The sequence below is a fragment of the Oncorhynchus kisutch genome, linkage group LG19 (assembly GCF_002021735.2).
Source record: "Oncorhynchus kisutch isolate 150728-3 linkage group LG19, Okis_V2, whole genome shotgun sequence".
In the NCBI taxonomy this organism is placed as follows: domain Eukaryota; kingdom Metazoa; phylum Chordata; class Actinopteri; order Salmoniformes; family Salmonidae; genus Oncorhynchus; species Oncorhynchus kisutch.
The window spans coordinates 46,863,283-46,890,667 of NC_034192.2; the positions used below are offsets into that span (position 1 = coordinate 46,863,283).

At 44.9% G+C, this 27,385-nt stretch overlaps 1 protein-coding gene across 3 annotated transcripts in view; it reads right to left on the minus strand.

Annotated features, from left to right (window-relative positions):
- Positions 1-183: 183 nt before the first annotated feature.
- The window catches only part of LOC109864899 (mediator of RNA polymerase II transcription subunit 12), a 45,241-nt gene continuing 18,039 nt past the window's right edge, over positions 184-27,385 (minus strand). The window contains exons 17-44 of one of the 3 annotated variants that reach the window (XM_031798026.1): positions 24,365-24,483; positions 21,967-22,110; positions 21,563-21,726; positions 20,094-20,225; positions 19,673-19,900; positions 19,365-19,509; positions 19,049-19,169; positions 17,037-17,147; positions 16,813-16,926; positions 16,261-16,424; positions 15,364-15,543; positions 14,675-14,746; positions 14,225-14,382; positions 12,618-12,779; positions 12,284-12,395; positions 11,665-11,754; positions 11,053-11,162; positions 10,473-10,608; positions 8,933-9,082; positions 8,131-8,496; positions 6,897-7,047; positions 6,354-6,568; positions 5,992-6,066; positions 5,556-5,776; positions 4,959-5,136; positions 4,048-4,428; positions 1,255-1,351; positions 184-1,070 (exon numbers count right to left, since the gene is read on the minus strand). In XM_031798026.1, the coding sequence (XP_031653886.1) occupies positions 1,033-1,070; positions 1,255-1,351; positions 4,048-4,428; positions 4,959-5,136; positions 5,556-5,776; positions 5,992-6,066; positions 6,354-6,568; positions 6,897-7,047; positions 8,131-8,496; positions 8,933-9,082; positions 10,473-10,608; positions 11,053-11,162; positions 11,665-11,754; positions 12,284-12,395; positions 12,618-12,779; positions 14,225-14,382; positions 14,675-14,746; positions 15,364-15,543; positions 16,261-16,424; positions 16,813-16,926; positions 17,037-17,147; positions 19,049-19,169; positions 19,365-19,509; positions 19,673-19,900; positions 20,094-20,225; positions 21,563-21,726; positions 21,967-22,110; positions 24,365-24,483 (4,334 nt within the window). In that variant the 3' untranslated portion in view covers positions 184-1,032. Of the gene's footprint in view, positions 1,071-1,254; positions 1,352-4,047; positions 4,429-4,958; positions 5,137-5,555; positions 5,777-5,991; positions 6,067-6,353; positions 6,569-6,896; positions 7,048-7,413; positions 8,068-8,109; positions 8,497-8,932; positions 9,083-10,472; positions 10,609-11,052; positions 11,163-11,664; positions 11,755-12,283; positions 12,396-12,617; positions 12,780-14,224; positions 14,383-14,674; positions 14,747-15,363; positions 15,544-16,260; positions 16,425-16,812; positions 16,927-17,036; positions 17,148-19,048; positions 19,170-19,364; positions 19,510-19,672; positions 19,901-20,093; positions 20,226-21,562; positions 21,727-21,966; positions 22,111-24,364; positions 24,484-27,385 lie in introns of those variants that run through there. The other 2 variants (XM_031798027.1, XM_031798028.1) reach the window with 2 other exon arrangements.

Here is a 27,385-nt window from a genome sequence, read left to right on the forward strand (position 1 = left end):
AGTCATTAGCATACCTTTTTGGTTAGCGCAAGTAACCCTGTGACAAGTCTGCTGGTCATAGTTTTTTGTTGTTGCTCTGTCCAATGAAAGCATCATGCCCCTGTTAAGTCATAAAGATGTTGAAGCGGGGGCATGGTTTTAGATCAAAAGTCCTCTAAGAAGCTCGCATGAAGAAAAAAAGACTAACCTCCATATTTTTTTTATTAGTGGACTGCCTGGTTTTAGCGACATATCTAACAGGGTTCCCATTTCTAAAATATTCCATGACTTTCCATATACCTAACAGAATGTACATGACAATGGACAAAAGCTCACTGGGCAATACAATGTGGAAAAAGAACAGAATACATTTTTCTGATAATTTCATTTCCAAGGAGTGATCAATATGCAAAATTCCCTGACTATCCCCCTGGAATGCACATCAGAAAATTCCATGACTTTCCAAAAACAAATCACTGACAATACTATCTACAATCTATAAGTGGATAATAATGACTCATAGTATTTCAATATCATTAATAATATCCTGATTATTCACAACCTGATTAGTAAAATGCTGTGTCAGGATGAAAAGAACGCACCAAACACAAGTACAAGACATAAAAACTGACATGATATTTAATGAGAAATACACTAAACTGAAAAATTGTACAAATTGAAATAAAATAAAAAATTGCATTATTCTTATAATTTCTTGTACTTATTTTTTACATAGACTCTTCCATTCCATTATTCTCCATGATCATATTTCACAGCACAATCCCTCCTTGGATGTTCAGAAATTACATGACTGAAGTTGAGATGGTTTTCGAATGGCATGTTGGGCCTCTGTGGTTGAGTTGTGGGTTCTTCCGCCTGGTCGTCTTTCTTGGCCAATAGCAGCCTTTCCCTCCTAAGAGCCTACACCTCTAAATATGGGGTCTGCGGGGCATTGGACACATCTATCTGCCAATCTACGGGCTGGCTGGGGACACGCCCACACACAGGGTCTCCCTATCCTTCCACACACACACTAATATACAACAAGCACTATCAGTAATATGAGTTGGTGTTCTGTCCGGGTTGTGTATCTGGGGAAAAGAAAAGAACACACCTGTTATCAACACACCTAAAATGACTGGAAATGGTGAAAATAGAATGTCACATTAGTGATTTATTTTCTTGTTTGGTGCCTGATGAATGTGACCCTGGGGTTAGTACAAGGCTATAGCAGATCTCACTAAAGTACACTGACACAATGAGTCTGTTTCTTACTTGAGAGTTGTTGTTGGAGCTGCCTGACCAGTGCTGCGGTCTGCTGCTGCTGTTGAGTCTGCTGCATCTGAGTCTGCTGCATCCCCTGTCGTGGGAACTGACACACACACACATATTTCGGTGGTTGAACGTACAGACTATAACTTCACATCATACCTAATTTGAGAGGAATGAACTAATAAAAAAAATACTGTGACCATGACTTGGGACTCATTGTCTCTTTCCAGTAGCACACATTTAGAAAAAAAGATGAGGCAAGAGAGGTGAGAATCCGAAAATGTATTCAGAATCCGAAAATGTAACCAATGTTTGAGACCGTTGACAAGATTGTCCGTCCAAAAACACAACATTTAGGCCTTTGCGCATATGCAACTCGTCCCAAAAATAATTGACTTGAGTTTAACTTTTAATGGAAAAAACAGACAATTTATAAGATACAAATTCCTATTAATGCATTTCTGTCTGGCTACGTCAGTCTTGTACTAGTGAATCTCATATCAGTACTCTGCGAGAGGGCCCCAACTGGCAATAAGGCCGGAGTTTCCTCTAGACATCTTTAATATGTTAGTTTCCTGCTAATTACTTATACCCATATTATCCTTATCGATATAGGAATAACATATATTTTCGATATATCGTGCTGACCCAAACCTCTATCCAATAACGTGGCTGGTGCCAACCTAGAGGGGCATAGTTCACTAGCCATGCCTTGACTAAACCAGGCTGGACATAAGCATGGTGCGCTAACCTTAAACTGAACCAACCTCAGTGAAAAAATAGACTAGCAAATAACTGTTCAGGTCAGCGTGATATTTGGAAATAGATCAAGGCGAGGTAGGGTTTGATTTTGGACTTGTGGGGTGTTCCAGAAAGCAGAGCCCTATACTACATACGTGGTTTGATGAGTTAGCGAGGTAACTTCGGACAACTCTGTGTTAGGGATAACCGGTACCATGAAAGTGGCTCACCTTTTATCCAGGTTCCCTTTATCTAATACTTTTTCTTGGTACTGTATATATATATATATATATATATATATATATATCAAAAGTTTGGACACACCGACTCATTCAAGGGTTTTCCTTTAATTTACTATTAATAGCTATGAAAAACTATGAAAAACTATGAAATAACACATATGGAATCATGTAGTAAGCAAAAGTGTTAAATCAAAATATGTTATATTTGAGGTTCTTCAAAGTAGCCACCCTTCGCCTTGATGACAGCTTTGCACGCTCTTGGCATTCTCTCAACCAGCTTCATGAGGTAGTCATCTGGAATGCATTTCAATTAACAGGTGTGCCTTGTTCAATGTTCATTTGTGGAATTTCTTTCCTTCTTAATCCGTTTGAGCCAATCAGTTGTGTTGTGACATGGTGGGGGGGGTGGGGGGGGTATACAGAAGACAGCCCTATTTGTCAAAAGGCCAGGTCCATATTATGGCAAGAACAGCTAAAGTAAGCGAAGAGAAATGACAGTTCATCATTACTTTAAGACAAGGTCAGTCAAGAACTTTGAAAGTTCATTCAAGTCGCAAAAACCATCAAGCGCTATGATGAAACTGGCTCTCATGAGGACCGCCACAGGAAAGGAAGACCCAGAGTTACATCTGCTGCAGAGGATAAGTTCATTAGAGTTACAAGCGTCAGAAATAGCAGCCCAAATAAATGCTTCACAGAGTTCAAGTAACAGACATCTCAACAGCAACTGTTCAGAGGAGATTGTGTGAATCAGGCCTTCATGGTCGAATTGCTGCAAAGAAACCACTAGTAAAGAACACCAATATGAAGAAGAGACTTGCGTGGGCTGAGAAACACAAGCAATGGACTTTAGACCGGTGGAAATCTCTCCTTTGGTCTGATGAGTCCAAATTGGAGATTTTTGGTTCCAACCGCTGTGTCTTTGTGAGACGCAGAGTAGGTGAACAGATGATCTCCGCATGTGTGGATCCCACCGTGAAGCATGGAGGTGGTGGTGTGATGGTGCTTTGCTGGTGACACTGTCAGTGATTTATTTACAATTCAAGGCACACTTAACCAGCATGGCTACCACAGCATTCTGCAGTGATACACCAACCCCTTTGGTTTGCGCTTAGTGGTACTATCATTTGTTTTTCAACAGGACAATGACCCAACACACCTCCAGGCTGAGTAAGGGCTATTTGACCAAGGAGAGTGATGAGTGTTGCATCAGATGACCTAGACTCTACAATCACCCGACCTCAACCCAATTGAGATGGTTTGGGATGAGTTGGACCACAGAGCGAAGGAAAAACAGCCAACAAGTGCTCAGCTTATGTGGGAACTCCTTCAAGACTGTTAGAAAAGCATTCCAGGTGAAGCTGGTTGAGAGAATGCCAAGAGTGTGCACAGCTGTCATCAAGGCAAACAGGGGCTACTTTGAAGAACCTAAAACATAAAATATATTTTGATTTGTTTAACACTTTTGTGGTTACTACATGATTCCATATATGTTCTTTCATAGTTTTGAAGTCTTCACTATTATTCTACAATTCATGAGTAGGTGTGTCCAAACTTTTGACTGGTACTGCACAAACATAGTATACACACACACAAATTTGTACATATCATTTTCTGGTTCATTTTGAAAGATAAACTTGAATAAACGTTGTTGGTTGTCAAGTCAATTATACCATGCTAATTTCAAGTCTATATTTCTCAAAAAGATTAAGTTAAATGTGAATATTTAGGACAGTTAGTTGGCTAAGTTGATTCGTCTTTTTGGAACCACCCCCGGGTAATTTGACAGCGTAACCCTCTAAGTGGAACGTACCATGGGTTGCTGCATGCCCAGGGCCTGGTTCTGAGCCTGGGTACCGGGGGGCTGGGCCGACGCTACCTGCTGTTGTTGTTGTTGTTGCTGCTGCTGTTGTTGTTGAACTTGTTGGGGCTGGACCTGTTGCTGCTGTTGAACCTGTTGCTGAACCTGTTGCTGCTGCTGAACCTGTTGCTGCTGCTGAACCTGCTGCTGCTGCTGAACCTGCTGCTGCTGCTGAACCTGCTGCTGCTGCTGAACCTGCTGCTGCTGCTGAACCTGCTGCTGCTGCTGAACCTGCTGCTGAGCCTGCTGCTGCTGTTGTTGCTGAGCCTGCTGCTGCTGTTGTTGTTGCTGAGCCTGCTGCTGCTGTTGTTGTTGCTGAGCCTGCTGCTGGGCCTATAGGGCCAGGGATAAACACAGGAAAAGAGCAGGGTTAGACCATAGTACAACTACACAGGAATTCCAACACTGACTATGATGCTAGAGCAGCAGTGGGCTAATAACGGCCCATGGGATGTTATTAGGGTTGATTCTTTTGGGTTGCAAAAAAACACTCCAGGCCTCTCGAACATCTAAAACTAGATAGAAAGTATGTAGAAATGGGACCTATATTCTTTCAAATAACAGCCCTTTTTCTGGCCTGTAAATAGACTGAAGAACAAATCGGTCCCCCCCAAAAAATCTGTGTGGCCCTCAGTTGAATTTCGAAATCCCATGTGGCCCTAGAGCCAAACAAATTTGTCCACACCTGTGTTAGATCATCAGGTAAAGCATCGAATGAATGTTCAAGTGGTTATGTAGATATATAGCACATTGAGTGGCAATAGCAGTACATGTGTTGTTGCAATAGTATTGACCCACTGTTCCATGTTGGTCTGTAGTGTTAGAGATTGTTAGTAGTTTTTAGACAATTAGACAAAGCATACTCTGAGTGCCTGCTGTCTGAGGTACTGCTGCTGTTGCTGCTGGGCTTGTTGCTGCTGGGCCTGCTGTTGCTGCTGCTGCTGCTCGGCCAGCATCTGGTTTGGTCTCATGCCCGGGTGGACCCCCATGTGGCTCAAGGGCTGCATGACGGGAGCTGGCTGAATGGACTGGTGGGGAAACCTGGAGATGGTGGAAGAGAGACAGATTCAGTGGACCGGTACATCATCAATGTTTCATAAATACACCACTATATCTTGAATAAGGTCACTATTGTCCAATAGTGCTACAGCATGGAACAAATACGTGTTCTGTGCACTGTCCAATGTTCCCATCTACCTCATTAAAGTAAATCAAGAGTCCAGTTTAAAGGTGGGACTGACTGATAACGCTGTATCCAGATACTAGGCAGTGATGCTAAATGTGACATATTTAAGGCCTTGATATGTGCAAGAAAAAGGAGTGAAAAATGGAACCCCATGAACACAATATGAGCTAAAAGTAACCTAAATATCCTTAATAAATGGACAGTAGACAACCCTGTGCTATTGGAGTGTATTGTCCACACCCCCACCCCTCTGCAACTCCTCCCTCCTGCCCACCTTGGTGTGTTCTGCATGGTGTGTGAGTAGCCCGGTGCCTGCTGGTGAACATAGCCGCTGGGCCTCTGCCTCAGAGAGTCCACCACGGCCGGGTTGGCCCCCGGGTGGCTGCCCTGGAAGCCCTGGTTCCCATACGATGGAGGGACTATACCACCCGCCTGAGAGGGGTGTGGCTGCATCCCAATGTGGGAGCCGTACGTGGTATATCCCTGGGAGATGTTCTGCACATGGAGAGAGGGAAACCAGAATGTTCATGAAAATAGAACCAATATGCAGGGAGGAGATGGGTAGAATACTGATGATCAGGAAGAGGACACTGGTTTATACATGAGGTCAATTTCAGAGGTGGAGGAAATAAGAAAACAGGTTCTACGGATTCATCGGGAAAGAAAATCGCATGAAATGTTGCTGAGAGTGTCTCATCTGAAAGACTTGCCTGGCTTGGCTGCATGGAGCTGTATTGTTGGTTAGGCGTCATCTGCCTCATCTGTGGTCCTATCATACTCTGGTTCTGAGAATTACAAGAGACAACAGTCATCCTCCGACGTGCTCTAAAAGCAATGTGCTGCTTTTTACACCTGAAGGCCAACATTTTTTTCTCCACAGGGAGTGAATTCCAACTCAAACTTATCAACATGTCCTGCGTACAGCGAAAGCCAGGTTCAAGGTCCTATTCTGTGAGCATGTTAATAACACTTCTAGAAAACCCCTCAGGCACACTGTGGTAGATCCAGTCCAGAATAACCTCTGTACTCACTACTGTCCCCTTCCAGTGGAGTCTAGTTACTGCACACTCACCAGTCTGACCTGTAGCTGCTGGCGCAGAATCTGACCCTGCGGAATGTTGGGTTGGGGCTTGTAGCCCATCGGGTACTGCTTGTCCATGCCCATCATGCCTGGCATGCCACCTTGCATGCCGGGCATCATGCCTGGGTAGCTGGGCCGCGTGGGCATCATCTTGCCCATTTGAGGGTTCCGGGCTGGTCGGTACGGGGTGTCCAAACCAGGGCCTCCTGAAGGGGAAAAATATGAGCATTATAATATCAAAATTCCAAATAGATTCAACAGTCCCGGGGGAACTACAAGGTTGCAGAGTTTTGCACCACCCCAGCATTAAAATCTAGTCTTGGGCTGGAACAAAACATGTCACATTCAAAGGTCATGAGAGGAATACAGGTTTCCAGAGTGTTTTGTTTCTTGATAGTAATGTAAAAACACACTAGTAATAAATACAACAGGGCATGTATTCATCAGTATCAGAGTAGGAGTGCTGACCAAAGATCAGGTACGCACCCCTGCTGTCCTTGTCATCTTATTTGTCATGATAATGTTGGCACTGACCTGGAGGCAGAGGCTGGTTCTGGGCATACATGCCCATGGGCTGCTGGTTGTAGCCTATCCTGCTGTAGGGGTGGGCCTGCTGGCCCATGAGGGGGTCTGGGGGTATACACGTCCCATACGGCAGTCCACCCTGGGTACGGGTCACATAGTCCTGGAGAGAGGAGAAGACATGCATCTTCTATGAGACACGCTACTTGTATAGAACGGTAATACATGGGCCTCGCAAGTGGTGCAGCAGTCTAAGACACAGCATCGCAGTGCTAGAGGCATCACTACAGATCTGGGTTCGATACCGGGCTGTGTTGCTGCCAGCCACGAACTGGGACTCATGAGGTGGCGCACAATTGGCCCAGCGTCGTCCGGGTTAGGGGAGGGTTTGGCCGGCCGGGATGTCCTTGTCCCATCATGCTCTAGTGACTCCTGTGGCGGGCCGGGCAGATGCACACTGACACAGTCGCCAGTTGTATGGTGTTTCCTCTGACACATTGGTGCGGCTGGCTTCCCGGTTAAGCGAGCAGTATGTCAAGAAGCAGTGCGGCTTGTCAGGTCGTGTTTCGGAGGACGCATGGGTCTCGACCTTCGCCTCTCCTGAGTCCGTAAGGGAGTTGCAATGATGGGATAAGACTGTAACTACCAAATAGATATCATGAAATTGGCGAGAAGGAGGAGTAAAACGAAAAAAAGGGGAAAAAAAAAAAGACTGGTCATATGTGCAATAACATCATCCAGCTTTTGGACCCTTAGAACAAGGCCTTCAAATCCCTCATGCTTAAAGCTATGAGTAACTTTATATTTCTAGATCTTGCCTTCTGATAGGCTAGGTAGAATACATGACCTGTCCCAATGTCTCACTAACCTCAGTCTTGTTGGACAGGACCTGTCGCAGTGTCTCACTAACCTCAGTCTTGCTGGACAGGACCTGTCCCAGTGTCTCACTAACCTCAGTCTTGCTGGACAGGACCTGTCCCAGTGTCTCACTAACCTCAGTCTTGTTGGACAGGACCTGTCGCAGTGTCTCACTAACCTCAGTCTTGTTGGACAGGACCTGTCGCAGTGTCTCACTAACCTCAGTCTTGTTGGACAGGACCTGTCCCAGTGTCTCACTAACCTCAGTCTTGTTGGACAGGACCTGTCCCAGTGTCTCACTAACCTCAGTCTTGTTGGACAGGACCTGTCCCAGTGTCTCACTAACCTCAGTCTTGTTGGACAGGACCTGTCCCAATGTCTCACTAACCTCAGTCTTGTTGGTGGACGGTGTTTTCTTCTTCTTGGTCTTCTTCTTGGTTGAATCGGACGACACCGCAGGGACGCTCTTCTCCGGCTTCACTGGCTCCGCCATCTTCTTCTCGGGTTCCTGGGGCGCGGGCGTGGGCGGCTCCTCATCCTCAGGGGGCAGGGGGAGGGGCTCCAGATAGTAACTGCGCGGCTTGGGCTTCAGGTGGGTGTGGTAGAGGAGGAAGCGCTGCTGTTCCTCGAACTTGGTCACCTTACGGTCCACGCGCACCGTACCAAACCAGCCCCAGGAGAGAGGGGCCGAGTGCTTGAGGCCCTCGAACACATCCCACGGAGAGATCTTCTGCTTGGTGGACACTTGGAGACCCTGACGGTAAAGGAGGAAGATGGTTTTACATTGATTGATAAAAATGACAATTATTGGTGTTGCCACAAATATCTCCTGACAACTACGATATTGAGATGCAGGAAAATTAAGCAGACATGGTTTAAAATACTCAGAAACTTTGAGCATTTGAAGGTGCCTGGACTGCATCTAGACAGAGTGTATGGTTTACAGTTTTGGGACTATTCCATTGGTTCCACTTCACCAGGAAATCTCAATCAAGTATTTGAACTAAAACCCAGGTCTGCTATTTAGAGAAGTTACTGAAGACATTCCTAGTGAACAGCTGAAAGACAAGATTTTATGAAGAACCGTGTGGGCCAAAAGTCAATCTCAATACTGGTGACAGAGAAACAGTAATATAGGCAACAATTGAGTTGACAATGCCTTCAAAGGATCAGAGCTCATAGTACTGTACCTCCTTCTCAAAGCCAGCGATCTTGTTTCCCTTGGTGTCAATAAGCGAGCCCTGTGGTTCACACGTGATGACATCACGGGTCTGCTTGGGCAGAGGGAGCAGCTGCCGCACCTTCTCCAGACTCTCTGACTGCCGGTCACCCAGCTCTTTCTGCAAATACACAACATTTGAGTTGTTGATACCTTTGAGCAGAGAACGAGACAAAAAGTATTTCATTGAAATGTTTCCTAGCATTTTTTTGAAAGTAGTTTGATTCAACTGAATTCTAGGTGAGTGGGGACCTCTTGTGGCGAGCACAGTGCGTAACACCCTTCTATTGACTTCAATACATCAAATACAAATGGTGGAATACTCTGCTACATAGGACATACATTATTATATATTCCACATAACCACAAGTATGTGGACACCTGCTCATCAAGGATATCATTCCAAAATCATGGGCATTAATATGGAGTTGGTCTCTACTTTGATGCTATAACAGCCTCCACTCTTCTGAGATGGCTTTCCACTAGATGTTGGAACATTGCTGCAGGGACTTGCTTCCATTCAGCCACAAGAGCATTAGTGAGGTTGGGCACTGATGTTGGGCGATTAGGCCTGGCTCGCAGTCGGCGTTCCAATTCATCCCAAAGGTGTTCGATGGGGTTGAGGTCAGGGCTCTGTGTAAGCCAGTCAAGTTCTTCCACACCGATCTCAACAAACCATTTCTGTATGGACCTCGCTTTGTGCATGGGGGCATAGTCATGCTGAAACAGGAAAGGGCCTTCTCCAAACTGTTGCCTCAAAAGTTGGAAGCACAGAATCATCTAGAATGTCATTGTATGCTGTAGCAATAAGATGTCCCTTCACTGCAACTAAGGGGCCGAACCCAAACAATGAAAAGCAGCCCCAGACCATTAATCCTCCTCCACCAAACTTTACCGTTGGCACTATGCATTGGTCAGGTATTGTTCTCCTGGCATCCGCCACACACAGATTCATCCGCCACACACAGATTCGTCCTTCGTACTGCCAGATGGCATTGCTCATGGTGATCTTAGGCTTGTGTGCGGCTGCTCGGCCATGAAAGCCCATTTCATGAAGCTCCCGACGAACAATTATTGTGTTGATGTTGCTTCAAGGCAGTTTGGAACTCGATAGTGAGTGTTGCAACCGAGGACAGACCATTTTTACACATTTCAGCACTGGGCAGTCCCGTTCTGTGAGCTTGTGTGGCCTACCACTTTGCGGCTGAGCCGTTGTTGCTTCTAGATGTTTCCACTTCACAATAACAGCACTTACAGTTGACCGGGCAGCTCTAGCAGAGCAGAAATTTGATCAACTTACTTGTTGGTAAGGTGCCATCCTTTGACGGTGGTACGTTGAAAGTCAGAGCACTTCAGTAAGGCCATTCTACATCAATGTTTATCTATGGAGATTGCATGGCTGTGTGCTCGATTTTATACAGCAAGGGTGTGGCTGAAATAGCCGAATCAACTAATTTGAAGGGGTGTCCACATACTCTTGTATATATAGTGTACATCCAGTGTGATCTTACCCGGAGCTTCTTGACCAGGTTCATATAAGCCCTCTTGTTCTCCTCCATGCTGCCCTGAGAGATGCTAGACATGTCAGCAGCCAGCGTGCCATTAATTAGCACACTCAGCATGTCTAGTACCGTGGTGAAGAGCTCACTGAGCGAGAGAGAGAGAGAGAGAGAGAAAGAGAGAAAGAGAGAAAGAGAGAGAGAGAGAGAGAGAGAAAGAGAGAAAGAGAGAGAGAGAGAGAAAGAGAGAGAAAGAGAGAGAAAGAGAGAGAGAGAGAGAGAGAAAGAGAGAGAGAGAGAAATAAAGAGAGAGAAAGAAAGAGAGAAAGAAAGAGAGAAAGAGAGAGAAAGAAAGAGAGAGAGAGAAAGAGAGAGAGAGAGAAAGAAAGAGAGAGAGAAAGAAAGAGAGAAAGAAAGAGAGAACAGGGGGGAGCGATCGGGAGGGAGGTAGGGAGAGAGCGAGCGGGAGGGAGGTGGACCAGAGAGAGGGAAGGGGGGAAATTATACAGTGATGCATTACACGGTGACATTACAACAACAACAAATGAACACATGAAGATTAAAATGTGTGAGCAGTTGTGTTGTGACTTACTTGTTGGACTGCATGTCCACTGTACCGCTGCTAATGATGTCGAGGAGTAGCACGGCCCACTCCGTGGTCTGCTGTGTACTGCGTTGTACCGTGTCAAACATTCCACCCACCTGGACAGCAAAGATAACACATCCAATTTCTTTTTAGTATGCATGAAAACTCAAAGGGCGAGAGTTAAAAACAACAACATTATAATAATTTGATCTCTACGTAGTTTAAATGGATAAAACAACAGTGTTCTGTAGCAGTAAGTAAATGGGTTTCATCCGTTTACAGACGTACTTTCTGTTAAGTTCATGTTTTAAGTATCCCTATATTTCTGTTATTACGATGCTATCATTCTGTTATTAGTAAGCCTGCGCCGGAGTCTCACTGTTGATGGACCTGGCCTGAGTGCAATGGCAACCATGTACTGTGGAAATAAAGTTTAGTAAACGTTGTTAAACTGGAACCTAGTCATCATGTCATTTTAAGTTAACACTTTCCAATCCTTCCTAGTGTGGAATTTCTGTCCCCTTAGATACCATCTGGTCCAAACTGATACAAGTGACCACTTCCAGGCATGACAGGGATAACATGACTATGATGACGATGGTGACGAAGAGCCCTCACCAGATTAAGCCGCAGCTTCAGCGCCTCATGCATCATCTGCTTGGCCTTGCAGTCGTCCTGGTACTGGTCCTCCCGCCAGTTCGTTACAATCTGGAAGATGGAAACGCAGCCAATAGCCGCCCGCAGTCAGCATGAGACGGCACATTTAGCCAACATTAAGCACACTGAGGGGGGAATCCTAACATGAGATGTACATTTTTACACAAAAGTGTGTTCATTGATGTCAACGGAATCTTCAGTTATGCACACAGATCTAGGAGGTGAGGTGGGAGAAGACTGGGGGAGTTGTTCATACTTCTGTCATTTTGACATCACTTCAACAATGTCAGTCTGACTGTTGTACAAAACAGTGATTGGATTATCTCTAAGTAATCAGAGTACTAAAACCAATGGGATTTTCAAACCGCTGCTTTACCCACATGTGTTCTGGCTCTGGCCTAACCCATCAATTTCTGGGACCAATCGGAAAAATTTGAATGTGTTTGCGTTCTAGAAATCGTCAGGGAGGTAACTCCGATCAAGACTCATTGCGGAAAGGAAACGAACTTCTGTGGGTGTGGCGTAGGATTTGGATTTTGGGTAGACAGGAAAATGGAGGAGAGGCTGTGTTGAGTGTTACCTGCTGCACCTGGCTGTAGAGGGAAGTGAGGAGGCCCTCCCTCTGCTCATCCTGGCCTTTTAGACAGGTCAGCACCAGAGACAGGAAGGGCTGCTGGCTCAGCAGAGACATGCTGGAAACAGACAAAAGTGTAAGGGCAATACATCCACCATCAATTTGGGAATATTGAAGCTGGGGCAAAAATGTTATCATAATTGCATCATAATAACTCCTGCATCCAATTTGTTTTTAGTATCTAATGCAGATTACCACGCTTTCTGGATGAAAGTACAACCATGTTGACAAAATGAGCATTATCGACATGACCCAAAATAGTCGGGGTGAGTCGTCTGACCTTTTCTGTTTCTGCCGGTCTCTCTCCTTGCGTGAGGAGGACCCCAGATGCTGGCCCTTCTCTAGCTCCTCCCCTGCCGCCTTCAGGACGTGGCCCTGGACCGAGGTGGGCAGCTTGGCTATCAGTGGCGCCACCAGCCACACACCAGACCGCTCAGACGAACTGGGGGGAACACAAAGAAAGATAATAAGCTGTTACGCTGAGGTTAGATTTCACCAACAATGAGAAAGCATGTTTGATGATTCTTTAGCTTAGGGGTAGGAAACTTGATTCAGCCACGGAATGATTTGTGTCACAGCGGATGGTCGGTGGGCCAGAACATACAGTGGGGCAAAAAAGTATTTAGTCAGTCACCAATTGTGCAAGTTCTCCAACTTAAAAAGATGAGAGGCCTGTAATTTTCATCATAGGTACACTTCAACTATGACAGACAAAATGAGAGAGAAAAAAATCCAGAAAATCACATTGTAGGATTTTGAATGAATTTATTTGCCAATTATGGTGGAAAATAAGTATTTGGTCACCTACAAACAAGCAAGATTTCTGGCTCTCACAGACCTGTAACTTCTTCTTTAAGAGGCTCCTCTGTCCTCCACTTGTTACCTGTATTAATGGCACCTGTTTGAACTTGTTATCAGTATAAAAGACACCTGTCCACAACCTCAAACAGTCACACTCCAAACTCCACTATGGCCAAGACCAAAGAGCTGTCAAAGGACACCAGAAACAAAATTGTAGACCTGCTCCAGGCTGGGAAGACTAAATCTGCAGTAGGTAAGCAGCTTGGTTTGAAGAAATAAACTGTGGGAGCAATTATTAGGAAATGGAAGACATACAAGACCACTGATAATCTCCCTCGATCTGGGGCTCCACACAAGATCTCACCCCGTGGGGTCAAAATGATCACAAGAACGGTGAGCAAAAATCCCAGAACCACACGGGAGGACCTAGTGAATGACCTGCAGAGAGCTGGGACCAAAGTAACAAAGCCTACCATCAGTAACACACTACGCCACCAGGGACTCAAATCCTGCAGTGCCAGACGTGTCCCCCTGCTTAAGCCAGTACATGTCCAGGCCCGTCTGAAGTTTGCTAGAGAGCATTTGGATGATCCAGAACAAGATTGGGAGAATGTTATATGGTCAAATGAAACCAAAATATAACTTTTTGGTAAAAACTCAACTCGTCGTGTTTGGAGGACAAAGAATGCTGAGTTGCATCCAAAGAACACCATACCTACTGTGAAGCATGGGGGTGGAAACATCATGCTTTGGGGCTGTTTTTCTGCAAAGGGACCAGGACGACTGATCCGTGTAAAGGAAAGAATGAATGGGGCCATGTATCGTGAGATTTTGAGTGAAATCCTCCTTCCATCAGCAAGGGCATTGAAGATGAAACGTGGCTGGGTCTTTCAGCATGACAATGATGCCTCTACTTTGTGTGTAAAGTAGAGGCAAAGAAACCCATGCGCAGAACGTGATTCAGATCTTCAGCTCTGGTGAAAAGGGATTAATGGGGGCGGGAGGGGGAGGTTACCTACAGTTCCGCAGTCTCTGCCTATTTTTTTTAAATGGGAGGGAGAATTTATAAAGGTCACACATACACACCTCAACACTGGTTTCTTGCTTGGGTTGTTGCTGTTGGAGGCAGAACCTCCGGCGCCGGCTGACCCGTTCCCTGAGAGGTTGGTGGAGTTCATCTCCGCTGACTTCTGGAACACCTCGATAGTGGCCTTGGCGATGTTCTCCAATAAGGAGTACAGCTCCTGCAGGGAGACAAGGAAGACGAGTTCGTCCACTTAACCTCAATCACAGGGAATTGATCCCTGAACAAGATGGCTGCCATTATCACCACATTCTACAGTTATGAAGGGTTATGACATACTCCACTATCTCAATGTACTTCATTGAATCAAAGGTACACTTGAACTTTACAGATGGATTGTATTCTAAATCAATATTTTATTGAGAAAAAAACAAAAATGCTTAATTGTGCCTAGATGGCAGTGGTGTGAGTGTTTTCAGGGCCTTACAGGACACTGGAGTCTGGTAACTTACGTTGTTAGTACTCTGCTTGATCATAAGCTGCAGCTCCAGGGATGACTGTCTCATGGTCCACTGGTCCATGTTCTAGAGGCAGGAGGATAGGACACCACTTCTAGACATGTATATAACACAATCATCTCTAAGCAGTTAAATAGTCAGAGACCTTTAGCTCCACTCTCCCTGTAGTGCTGCTTTAGTCAGCAGATGGCAGTAATGCCATTCACAAAACTCAGAACACTCATGTACCCTAATGTGGTCTGCTGAGCTAAGGCAGGGGTTCAGAGACAGTTCACCCACTGATTCATTCTAGCACCCACAACCCCCCCATTTCTAATGAATGCGCCGTGTGAGTCTTTCTGCTGTGCTCTCAGCCATCCCCAAGGATCATCTAGGGCTGACACTGATTCACTTACAACTTGCCTTGATGGCTTCAAAAAACCATTTCAAAGCAATTTCCGGAAAAAGCTTTTAGGTCATACATCTGCTGCCCTTGATGGAAAAGTGAAAAGTCTACTCTGCCCATGAGAAGTGCTGTCTGTTGCCAGGGCAACATTCAGCGCAGAGGAGAAATGTAATGTTTCCTTATTCTACATTACAGAAAGGCACGTTTGTTCCACAAAGTTTTTATCTGAACGTTCCACAACATTGTGACCTGCTGAACGCAGCCCTGTGGTCAGTGCATAGGGCTTGTGTGGGCTGACCTGAAGGATGTGTTTGATGCGCTGCCTCTGGGGGTTGTCCCCCTCCTCACTGTCCAGCTGGCGGTGGGGGTAGCAGATGAGCTGCAGCAACCGCTGGGCCTGGATGTTAACCAGCACCGGGTCCTGCAGGGCACTGCTGTCCTCCGACAGGGACCTGAGACAGCGCTCGCCCACCCACTCCTGACAGAGGATAGCAGGAGAGATGAGTGAAGAGAGGGAGATCACCAAGGGGTATATACTGAACAGGGTTTTCAATTCAGTCAATGCAGAAAGAGAATCTAAATTAAAATCAAAATTAGAAAATTCCTTATTGTATCATATGAAGAAAAAAATATATTCTCTACATCAATTTAAAAATACTGTTTTTCCACTGTACACAATCTGTCTACAACAGCTAGGCACACACTCCTTTAATTTATGGTAAGAGCAAATTGAGATTTACAATGACTTCACCTGTCGACATTCAGCAACTACCACTAGACAATGTGCTTCTCTGTGGAAAACAGAAGTACTGGTCATGACTCAAGTTTGTAATTGTTGGTGTTGTGGAGGAAAATAACAGACTAACGGGTGGGGGGGTCAACCTTGCCTCTCATGAGAGCACAAGTGACCCGTTTTCAAAAGTTATCTATCGGATAAGATTAAATGAATAGAAATAGAGTGCCATTACCAGAGAAGGGGTCAATTCCATTTCAATTCAGGAAGTGAACAGAACTTCCAGTAGATTTCAATTTGAAAAATGTGAATTTCAGTTTACTCCTCGGTTGACTGAAATGAAACTGTAATGAAATGGACTCCACACATGGACATTACTGCATTCGGAAATATGCAGCTTCTGGTGTGAGGGGAAAAATGTAACCCTGGTGTGAACGATAACCTTCTTTCTCATGTTCTCACCTGTTGGCAGATGCTCTTCAGCACATACTTGGCGTACACGTCCAGGCTGGCCGTTTCTATGGAGACGGTGCGGCCGCCCGACTTCTTGGAACCCATGTCGTCGTCGGCGATGTCATCGAGGGCGGCAGGGTGAGAGAATCCCGATCCCTTCAGTTCTGCATCGCCTAGAGAGAGATGGAGATAAAATGTTACAAAATATAGAACTTAAGGGTTATGTGGCAGGGTAGCCTAGTGGTTAGAGCATTGGACTAGTAACCGAAAGGTTGCAAGGTTGCCCGAGCTGACAAGGTACAAATCTGTCGTTCTGCCCATGAACAGGCAGTTAAACCCACTGTTCCTAGGCCGTCATTGAAAATAAGAATTTGTTCTTAACTGACTTGCCTAGTTAAATAAAGGTAAAATAAAAAAATAAAAAATTAATTACTGGTGACCAGTTGTAATAGATAGACATTTAATAACTATAATTACATCAATCTAATCACATTCAATTGTCAAAGTGGACTCATATGCAACTTTAAGGACAAAATAATAGCATAATACTGAGAGTTGTACCCAGCATAAAGACGGCCTTTAGGACAGCAAAAACAGCTCCAACCACTATGCTGTTCTGTGAGGCAGCCAGAAGGTGACGGTCACACGACGACCGGATCCCAACAGAAGATTTATCTGCAAAATATAACATTTTATCTTTAAAACAACCATTAAATCAAATAATTACATTTGCTCCGATGTGAGTTCAAATGGGTGTGGGGAGCCGGGGATTGCTGTGTGTGTACCTGACTTGGCTCCATCCTGGGGGCAGGGGTTGCGCTGGGGGGTCTTGAAGAGGTGCAGCAGGATCCTGCAGGTCAGACGGGCTCCGGGCTCAGAGTCCTGCTCACTGCAGGCTGGGGGGTGAGACAAAAAGAGAGAAGTAGAAAGGTAGGTTCGAGGGGCACACACACACACCCTCAACAAGGAATCTGAAGGGGATTAAAACTGCTTTAGCAAAGTCACATTTTTCAAATTTAAACTCAATTCTAATATATAATGAATGGGCCAGTATGACCAAAAAAATATAGACTTTACACTAACAGCCTTGAGCTTCAAGTTGTCAAGATGACATGGCAAATGAATAACACAGCCAACTACAGAGAACAGAAGCGCTTGAAGAACTTGGAAGGTGTCCTAAATTGACTTTTAAGGAGTACCAAATACTAAGTGCCATTTTCAGAGCTTGGCTGCGAAGGAGTGTCGACAAACAAGAATTCGAACTGCTGGCTGAGGAGGAGAAGAGAAGGGTGGAGGGGGTTGTCTGGCCGTACATTTGGTAACTAACGCCCACAGGGAACTTTGAAAACAGGTTGAATGGGGCCTTGTCCCCTGAGCAAGGGGCAGCCTTGACTGGCCACAGCGCATGTGCGTGCACACAAACTGCAGAGTGGGCTCAAACACACTGTGGCATTTACCTCCCTCTCAGACAGACAGAAGTAAGCAATGCATTATGGGGCAGGGAGTTCCTTCAGAACCTGGAGAGTCATTCAAGCAGGGCAGGCCTCGGTGTACCATTCAATCATTTCTAACAGGACCTGTTGGCTGGGTAGCTAGGCTACATTAAATATAGATCCTGTAGAGAAACTTGAGAATCTGCTAGTTAAAGTCTGGGTGGTATTCATTGGGGCATGAGCTTGAAAATGTTTTCCAACAAAAAGTGAAAATGTACATTTTAGGTCTGGGCGATATGACAATATATGTTGTGTGACGATAGACCTTTTTCTATCGTTTCATATTGTGCTCTATAGTTTATTTCGTTGTGTCGCAAATCCTACTCTTTACGGCAATATTTTTCCTCAATTGGACGATGCTTTGCGTTCTTCCACACAAATATGGAAGACAGTCTGTGACACAGAGCTCGTACCTAAAAGAGAGGCAACTTCGGTCGCATGGACGTGGTTTGGTATGAAGTCTGACACGGACCAGAAAACTGTGCACTGCAAAATATGCCGGAGGCCGGTCCCGAAAGCAGGCTGAAACACCACTAACCTATTTTACCACCTACACAAGAATCATGTAAAACAGTACGGAGAGTCTACGGATAAGACCCCAAAAAGTACGGTCGAGTGCTCAAAACAAACCCTCGACTCAGACATTGCAAGAGGCTTTTGTCCGCGGCACACAATATGGCAAAGAATCACGAAGATGGAAGGAGATAACAGCTGCAGTTACAACTTACATCTGCAAAGACACGGCCACAATTTGCACGGTCGAGAAACGGGTGTTTCGTGAGTTGGTGCCAACACTTGACCCAAGGTACCAAATGCAAATTGATGTGACACGTATTAATGCCAAAATAACATGCAAAACATGCATAATAAGCAAGCCCTCCCTCCCCCCAAAAAATACATATATTTTAGGCCTACATTTATTTTATTTGCAACTGTAGTTGAAGCGTTTTCTATTTATACATTCATATTTTTTACATGCTTAATTTAAAATTTGCACAGGTTCGAAAAAATAAAACAAATAAAATATGAGTAAGTACCTCTGTTTGAGTATAATTCAAAATGTAATAAGAAATAGGCCTTTACATGGTCATTTCATATAAACGTTCATTTAATTTACAGAAAATGTGCTATATTGTGATATGTATCGTTATCAGGATGAGATTTTGGCCATATCACCCAGCCCTAGCACATTTCTTATTGGACAAGTCCAGGTAGTCCCTCAATGTTTCAGTTCTTTTTCTTCCATTTGATGCCTAAGAATAGGACCCTGGCTACGGGTCTGGGGCTGACATAGGAGCTCTTACCAGCGTTGAGGAGGGAGGGGATGGCTACGCAGCGGACCAGGTCTTCCAGAAGAAGACACTGGCGGGCAATGAGGATGGCTACGAAGGTGGCCAGAGAGTCATGGAAGGAGAGATCGCTGACCTGAGACGGAAGAGAGAAGGAAACAGAGAAAATGTTCACATTTGATGTGAACTGCTAATTATTGGAATTTAACTGTCAGTGTTCCCCTCTAACCTGTGCCTCTCAGAGCCTGAGTGAGCAACGCACATTAATTGGTGCAGAGAGAGAGGCGCAAGGCTTGCAAGGTGTGTGTATGCTGCGAGTGTGAACACTCACATCCACGTTGCACAGGAGGTCGTTGAAGCCACAGTTGCCGTTGTTGGAGGAGCAGCAGAGGGCTTTGAGGACGCCCAGCCACTCAGCACTCAGGGAGCGACAGTAAGCAGTCAGCTCCGCACATAGGATCCCAATATCATTCACCCTGCAGCGATAGACATTAAACTCGTAACACCTTACTATTGAATTCAGGTAAGATACCTGGTGAGTTGACAGTTACTAAGTCAAGAATCCTGTATTGTTTCAATGCATCTGGACGTTTCAATAATTGATTGTTGATAATGGGTTTATAGAAAAACAATGCTTGCCTCTCGGGGTCCCTGTGGTCCACGCACACGTCCATGAGCACGTTGCAGACGAAGCTGTAGCGGTTGGCGGGGCTGTCATTGAGGATCTTACCCACCATACTGTGGTTGAAATTGTGGGCCGACGGATTGGCGATGGCCTCCATCATGAACACAGGGTCCCACAGCATGTTGGAGTCAGACGGATCGATGTTACAGTATATGGAGTTCTTCACCTTGGAGCAGAACTCACTGGACAAAAGAGGGAGAGAAAGGCCACCGTTTGGTTCTCCTATCATTATATGGCTACCATGTGGGGAAAAATATTTTAGTTTCAAAACAATATTAGCATGTAACATGACTTGGCCCCCTAAAAGATCACAGGGAAACTACAGTATACAATAAAACTGCATTAAACAGTTGCTGGTCCATGTTTATGTTTTACCTGAAGATCTCTCCAAACTTGCTCTTTAGGTGACAGCAGGAGGTATAGAGGTCGTACAGGTAGGCCAGGATGCAGCGCTCGGCTGAGGAGCAGTCGGCTGGGTTCACCCCCGACTTCACCACAATGCGTAACCTGGTCAATGAATAGTATTCAAACACAATGCAAAACAACAAAGGACAGAAATCTTTCTGTACTAAATGAGTTATAGAAGACAGGTTGAATCGAGTGCAGGATACAAGGGCACCAATGGAATAGTCCCAAAAGTGCACACTTCAAAGTATTTGAGGGGCATATTTGATTTAGCTACAATTTTTTATGACCCAGGTCTGTAAAAAAAACAGAGGCAGGTTTATTGGCAGTGAATAGATTAGGTACCCGACTGTTTCTGCATCCAATAACGCAATGTTATTGAATAGCACCCCCAGGCTATAGAGGTGAATGGTTAAGGCTTGGATAACATTAGCATCCAGGCTATACAGGTGAATGGTTAAGGCTTGGATAACATTAGCATCCAGGCTATAGAGGTGAATGGTTAAGGCTGGGATAACATTAGCATCCAGGCTATACAGGTGAATGGTTAAGGCTGGGATAACATTAGCATCCAGGCTATACAGGTGAATGGTTAAGGCTTGGATAACATTAGCATCCAGGCTATAGAGGTGAATGGTTAAGGCTTGGATAACATTAGCATCCAGGCTATACAGGTGAATGGTTAAGGCTTGGATAACATTAGCATCCAGGCTATAGAGGTGAATGGTTAAGGCTTGGATAACATTAGCATCCAGGCTATACAGGTAAATGGTTAAGGCTTGGATAACATTAGCATCCAGGCTATAGAGGTGAATGGTTAAGGCTTGGATAACATTAGCATCCAGGCTATACAGGTGAATGGTTAAGGCTTGGATAACATTAGCATCCAGGCTATAGAGGTGAATGGTTAAGGCTTGGATAACATTAGCATCCAGGCTATACAGGTGAATGGTTAAGGCTGGGATAACATTAGCATCCAGGCTATAGAGGTGAATGGTTAAGGCTTGGATAACATTAGCATCCAGGCTATACAGGTGAATGGTTAAGGCTGGGATAACATTAGGATCCAGGCTATACAGGTGAATGGTTAAGGCTGGGATAACATTAGCATCCAGGCTATAGAGGTGAATGGTTAAGGCTTGGATAACATTAGCATCCAGGCTATACAGGTGAATGGTTAAGGCTGGGATAACATTAGCATCCAGGCTATAGAGGTGAATGGTTAAGGCTTGGATAACATTAGCACCCAGGCTATAGAGGTGAATGGTGTCGGTCAACAAACAAAAAGTTCAGATAAGTTGAACTTTTGACAGGACGACGGTTACATTAGCCAATTAGAAAAGAGGAGCACGCACACAGACCAAAATTCACCCTTTCTAATTTGGTGTCCGCACGGAGCAGTCTGGCTAAAGCCTAATGGTTAAGCCTGTAAGACTTACCCGTCAAAGACCTGTGCCGTCTGCTCTGGGTTGAGGATGAGGCAGGAGTGGTACCTCCTCAGCACGGCCACGATGCACAGACAGAGACCTGTGGTATAGCTACCCACCAGGCTGGATGACTTGAGCAGCAGCTCTGCCTCCACCAGGCTCAGCTCATTCAGCAGCTAGATACACACAAATGCACGGGGAAGAGAGAGAAGGTTAGTTATAGAAAGATGATTCATACAAATGATACTAAAGCATAAAGGGGAGAACAGCAGTAAACAACCACTAACAGAAACCGGTGAGAGAGAAGCAGACTCAAGGCATAAGAGTAGACATTAAAGGAAATATTACTGTATAACTATGAGAAGTGGAATTAAATGCTGTGATTATATGCCTTGACATTAGAGACAACGCTATACCTGAATGGCAAAGTCGATGAGGCCACTAATGTTAAGGGAGTACTCCATGAGGTCAAAGATGAACTGGATGTGCTGGACCAGGGGCAGGTGATAGGACATCCCTAAGGCAAAGCTGGTGATCTGTTCCAGAACATTCCTGGACACCTAGTCAGAGAGAAGGCCAACAGGATTATTACCTCTATACAGTAGTGATGTGCAGTTCGCTAACAATTAGTTATTTTGGAACAACTCTTTTTACTGACTTGAGTCATTTTTTTCCCCCTGAGTAACTACTTTGTTTGACCTGCTGGTCGCAATGAGTCCTACAGCAGGATTAATACATGTTCCTCCGGCTTAGCGGCTCCAGAGACGTGCTCCAACCACCAACTGTCGGTCATATGCGTGCAGGACAATAGGTCATGAGCATAGAGAAGAAAAAAACATGTTTAGACAGTAGCGGTGGGTGGGTAAAATCACTGGGAAGGACAAGGCCAAATGATCGCAGGCATCCCTTGTCTTCAATGCTACGGGCGGTAACAATGTCAACTCATTTGGACCAGACAGCATCAGATAGATGGCCAACACGTAGAGAGACAGAGGGGTGCTGTTTCGCTCGCTCCTCCTGTGAGATACATTCAGCCTCTTGCGAATTGAAGGAAAATTATGAAACAGATAGACGAAAGATACAATATTTTTTTTAAATTGGTACATTTTTGTGGGAAGCCTGGCTTCCCTGCGCATACATGAATACACACCACTGTGTTTAGAACTGATAATTGATCGCATTGGAGCAAGAATGACTGCAATTAATTGATTATTGAACGTTATGATGGACACAGCTTTGAAGAACCAAAAGCCTCAGCCTCTGCTCAACAAACTCGAATCGTTTGGGGGGCTTCAATTAGTGAACGACTGTGTTTATTACCTTACCCTGGACAAACGCTACACCACACATATTTGTTTTTTTCTCAGCAATGTGATGTACAGTATGGAGCGAACAGAGCAGCGGAAGAATTTAATGTGAGTTGTCAGGATACTTATTACCCTGACAGTAGTCAATGCATTCCGCCAAGAGTATTTCACAATCTAGTCTGGTTGAGGCCAGAACTAGACCTTGTTTCAAAGCTATCAATAAATAATTGTATTTGTATGCCTAGCAATCAACCAATATACATAGTTTAAAGCACACATTTACAAGTCTGTCACAAATGACAGCTCCAATAAGCCCCCTATGGTGAACGCCATGCTCGTAGAATCATGATCAGGCCTGGAAATTTTTTTGGTCTAACAGCCACTGTGGCAAGTAGATTTTAAAAAAATCTACCAGCCACTCAGATTTATTTACCAGCCCAAATATTTTTCCTTCATAATTATACCAAAAACAACAGATGAGCATGCTTTCTAATAAGAAGTAAATGGGGTATATAGTTTCATTTCACTTTTGTGACCTGCATCTTTTAACCAATATGTTAAAACAGATAAACAGTTTTACAACTGAACATCAAGAATCAACAAAGTGTATACCCTGCCACAAAAAAACTGAGTGATGCAGCTTATTTATTATTATTAGTTCGGGGATCTACGCTGATATTTTTGGGGGAGTCATCCATGCTCAATCGAGCACAATTATAAGGTGAAACTATTTTTTTTATGTCAGATGGCCCTTTAACAAGGGACAGGCCATTACCATAGTAATTTGGGCACTTGCTTGTCGGTGATAAAAAGAAAAGAAAATCTCAGACTGCAGCAGACAGTTAAAGTAAACTAACATTGAAAAACCTAGCGTGTGAACAGAACGATGTAACTAGTCAAGAAACACAAGGACAAAGTCACACTTTAGTAGCCTTTCCTGACAATTGGACCAACATTTACATGTGGGCTTTGGATTTTTCAAAACTTTTCCAAATGCTCTGTGTGACCACCCGCCAACTTGCCAGGTAAAATATAAATTCTACCAATGACAAAATCGACCCGCATTTGGCAGATGTTAATTTCCAACCCTGATCATGACTCTTTTGAGTTTTCAGCTCCATTGTTCGCGGTAGGGGGTCCTGTGTGCTTCGCATTACTGACTCAAATTAATGAAATTAGTCAAAAGACTGGTTATTTTGACTGAACGAGTCAAATAGGCTTGTCAGTAAAGAGCCGAACTTCATCACTACTACACAGGCCTACAGTAAAAACATAACCGAATATCCATAACATTGTATACTCTAGTAAAGTAATTGAAAAATCTGTTTGCCGTTAAAGACATTGTTTTATGAGAATCATTTAACTGTACCTCCAGAAGAATTGAATGGCAGACATATCATAAGTATTGATTTTATACCGAATAACTTGAAGATTCCAATAGCAGGTTTTGGAGCACACTTAAAACGATGAGACTGGACAGCTATGGGGGGGGGGGGGGGGGTCTCACCTGAGAGGTGACCTGGTGCTGATCAAAATGGGAGAGGTGCTGGAATTTGGAGAAGATGTCCTCTGCTGTGGGGAAGGCTTCAGGCTTAGTCCTCTTCCTCTTCTGTCCTTCCTCTCCTCCTGACAGAGAAGAGACAAATCAAAGTCCAATTAAAAAATATATACAACACATCATGTAAAGGGTTGGTCCCATGTTTCATGAGCTGAAATAGATTCAAAACTTGTTTCATACGCACAGAAAGCTCATTGCTCTTGAATTTTGTGCACAAATTTGTTTATATTCCTGTTGGTGAGCATTTGTCCTTCGTGCTGGGGACAATAAAAGGCCACTCAAATGTATTCAGATTCCCTCCCTTTTTTCACATTGTTACGTTACAGCCTTATTATAAAATGTATTAAATAGTTTCTCATCATTCTACACACAATACCACATAATGACAAAGAGAAAACTGTATAAAAATTAAAAACAGATACATTATATAGACTGCTCCAAAAAATAAAGGGACCACTTAAACAACACAATGTAACTCCAAGTCAATCACACTTCTGTGAAATCAAACTGTCCACTTAGGGAGCAACACTGATTGACAATAAATTTCACATGCTGTCGTGCAAATGGAATAGACAACAGGTGGAAATTATAGGCAATTAGCAAGACACCCCCAATAAAGGAGTGGTTCTGCAGGTGGTGACCACAGACCACTTCTCAGTTCCTATGCTTCCTGGCTGATGTTTTGGTCACTTTTGAATGCTGGCGGTGCGTTCACTCTAGTGGTAGCATGAGACGGAGTCTACAACCCACACAAGTAGCTCAGGTAGTGGAGCTCATCCAGGATGGCACATCAATACGAGCTGTGGCAAGAAGGTTTGCTGTGTCTGTCAGCGTAGTGTCCAGAGCATGGAGGCGCTACCAGGAGACAGGCCAGTACATCAGGAGACGTGGAGGAGGCCGTAGGAGGGCAACAACCCAGCAGCAGGACCGCTACCTCCGCCTTTGTGCAAGGAGGAGCAGGAGGCGCACTGCCAGAGCCCTGCAAAATGACCTCCAGCAGGCCACAAATGTGCATGTGTCTGTTCAAACGGTCAGAAACAGACTCCATGAGGGTGGTATGAGGGCCCGACGTCCACAGGTGGGGGTTGTGCTTACAGCCCAACACCGTGCAGGACGTTTGGCATTTGCCAGAGAACACCAAGATTGGCAAATTCGCCTCTGGCGCCCTGTGCTCTTCACAGATGAAAGCAGGTTCACACTGAGCACATGTGACAGACGTAACAGAGTCTGGAGACGCCGTGGAGAACATTCTGCTGCCTGCAACATCCTCCAGCATGACCGGTTTGGCGGTGGGTCAGTCATGGTGTGGGGTGGCATTTCTTTGGGGGGCCGCACAGCCCTCCATGTGCTCGCCAGAGGTAGCCTGACTGCCATTAGGTACCGAGATGAGATCCTCAGACCCCTTGTGAGACCATATGCTGGTGCGGTTGGCCCTGGGTTCCTCCTAATGCAAGACAATGCTAGACCTCATGTGGCTAGAGTGTGTCAGCAGTTCCTGCAAGAGGAAGGCATTTATGCTATGGACTGGCTCGCCCGTTCCCCAGACCTGAATCCAATTGAGCACATCTGGGACATCATGTCTCGCTCCATCCACCAACGCCACGTTGCACCACAGACTGTCCAGGAGTTGGCGGATGCTTTAGTCCAGGTCTGGGAGGAGATCCCTCAGGAGACCATCCGCCACCTCATCAGGAGCATGCCCAGGCGTTGTAGGGAGGTCATACAGGCACGTGGAGGCCACACACACTACTGAGCCTCATTTTGACTTGTTTTAAGGACATTACATCAAAGTTGTATCAGCCTGTATTGTGGTATTCCACTTTAATTTTGAGTGTGAATCCAGACCTCCATGGGTTGATCAATTTGATTTCCATTGATCATTTTTGTGTGATTTTGTTGTCAGCACATTCAACTATGTAAAGAAAAAATAATTTAATAAGAATATTTCATTAATTCAGATCTAGGATGTGTTATTTTAGTGTTCCCTCTATTTTTATGAGCAGTGTATTTAGACACTTTGCTATGAGACTCGAAATTTAGCTCAGGTGAATCCTGTTTCCATTGATTATCCTTGATTGGAGTCCACCTGTAGTAAATTCAATTGATTGGACATGATTTGGAAAGGCACACACTTGTAAAAGGTCCCCTAGTTGACATTCCAAGTCAGAGCAAAAACCAAGCCATGAGGTTGAAGGAATTGTCCGTAGAGCGCAGAGACAGAATTGTGTCGAGGCACAGATCTTGGGTAGGGTACAAAAACATTTGTGGGATTGAGGGTCCCCAAGCACACAGTGGCCCCCATCATTCTTAATTGGAAGAAGTTTGGAACCACCAAGAATCCTCCTAGAGCTGGCCGACCTCCCAAACTGAGCAATCGGGGAAGAAGGGCCTTGGTCAGGGAGGTAACTAAGAACCTGATGGTCACTCTGACAGAGCTCCAGAGTTCCTCTGGAGATGGAAGGACAACCTTTTCTGCAGCACTCCACAAATCAAGCCTTTACGGTAGAGCGGTCAGACGGAAGCCACTCCTCAGTAAAAGGCACATGATAGATTGCTTGGAGTTAGCCAAAAGGCACCTAAAGTACTCTCAGACCATGAGAAACAAGTTTATCTGGTCGGATGAAACCAAGATTGAACTCTTTGGTCTGAATGCCGAGTGTCACGTCTAGAGGAAAACCGGCACCATCCCTACGGTGAAGCATGGTGGTGGCAGCATCATGCTGTGGAGATGTTTTTCAGCGGCAGGGACTGGGAGACTAGTCAGCCTTGAGGGAAAGGTGAACAGAGCAATGTGCAGAGAGATCCTTGATGAAAATCTGCTCCAGAGCGCTCGGGAGCACACAGCCAAGACAATGCAGGAGTGGATTCGCAACAAGTTTCAATGTCCTTGAGTGGCCCAGCCAGAACCCAGACTTGAACCCGATCAAACATCTCTGGAGACCTGAAAATAGCTGTGCAGCGACGCTCCCC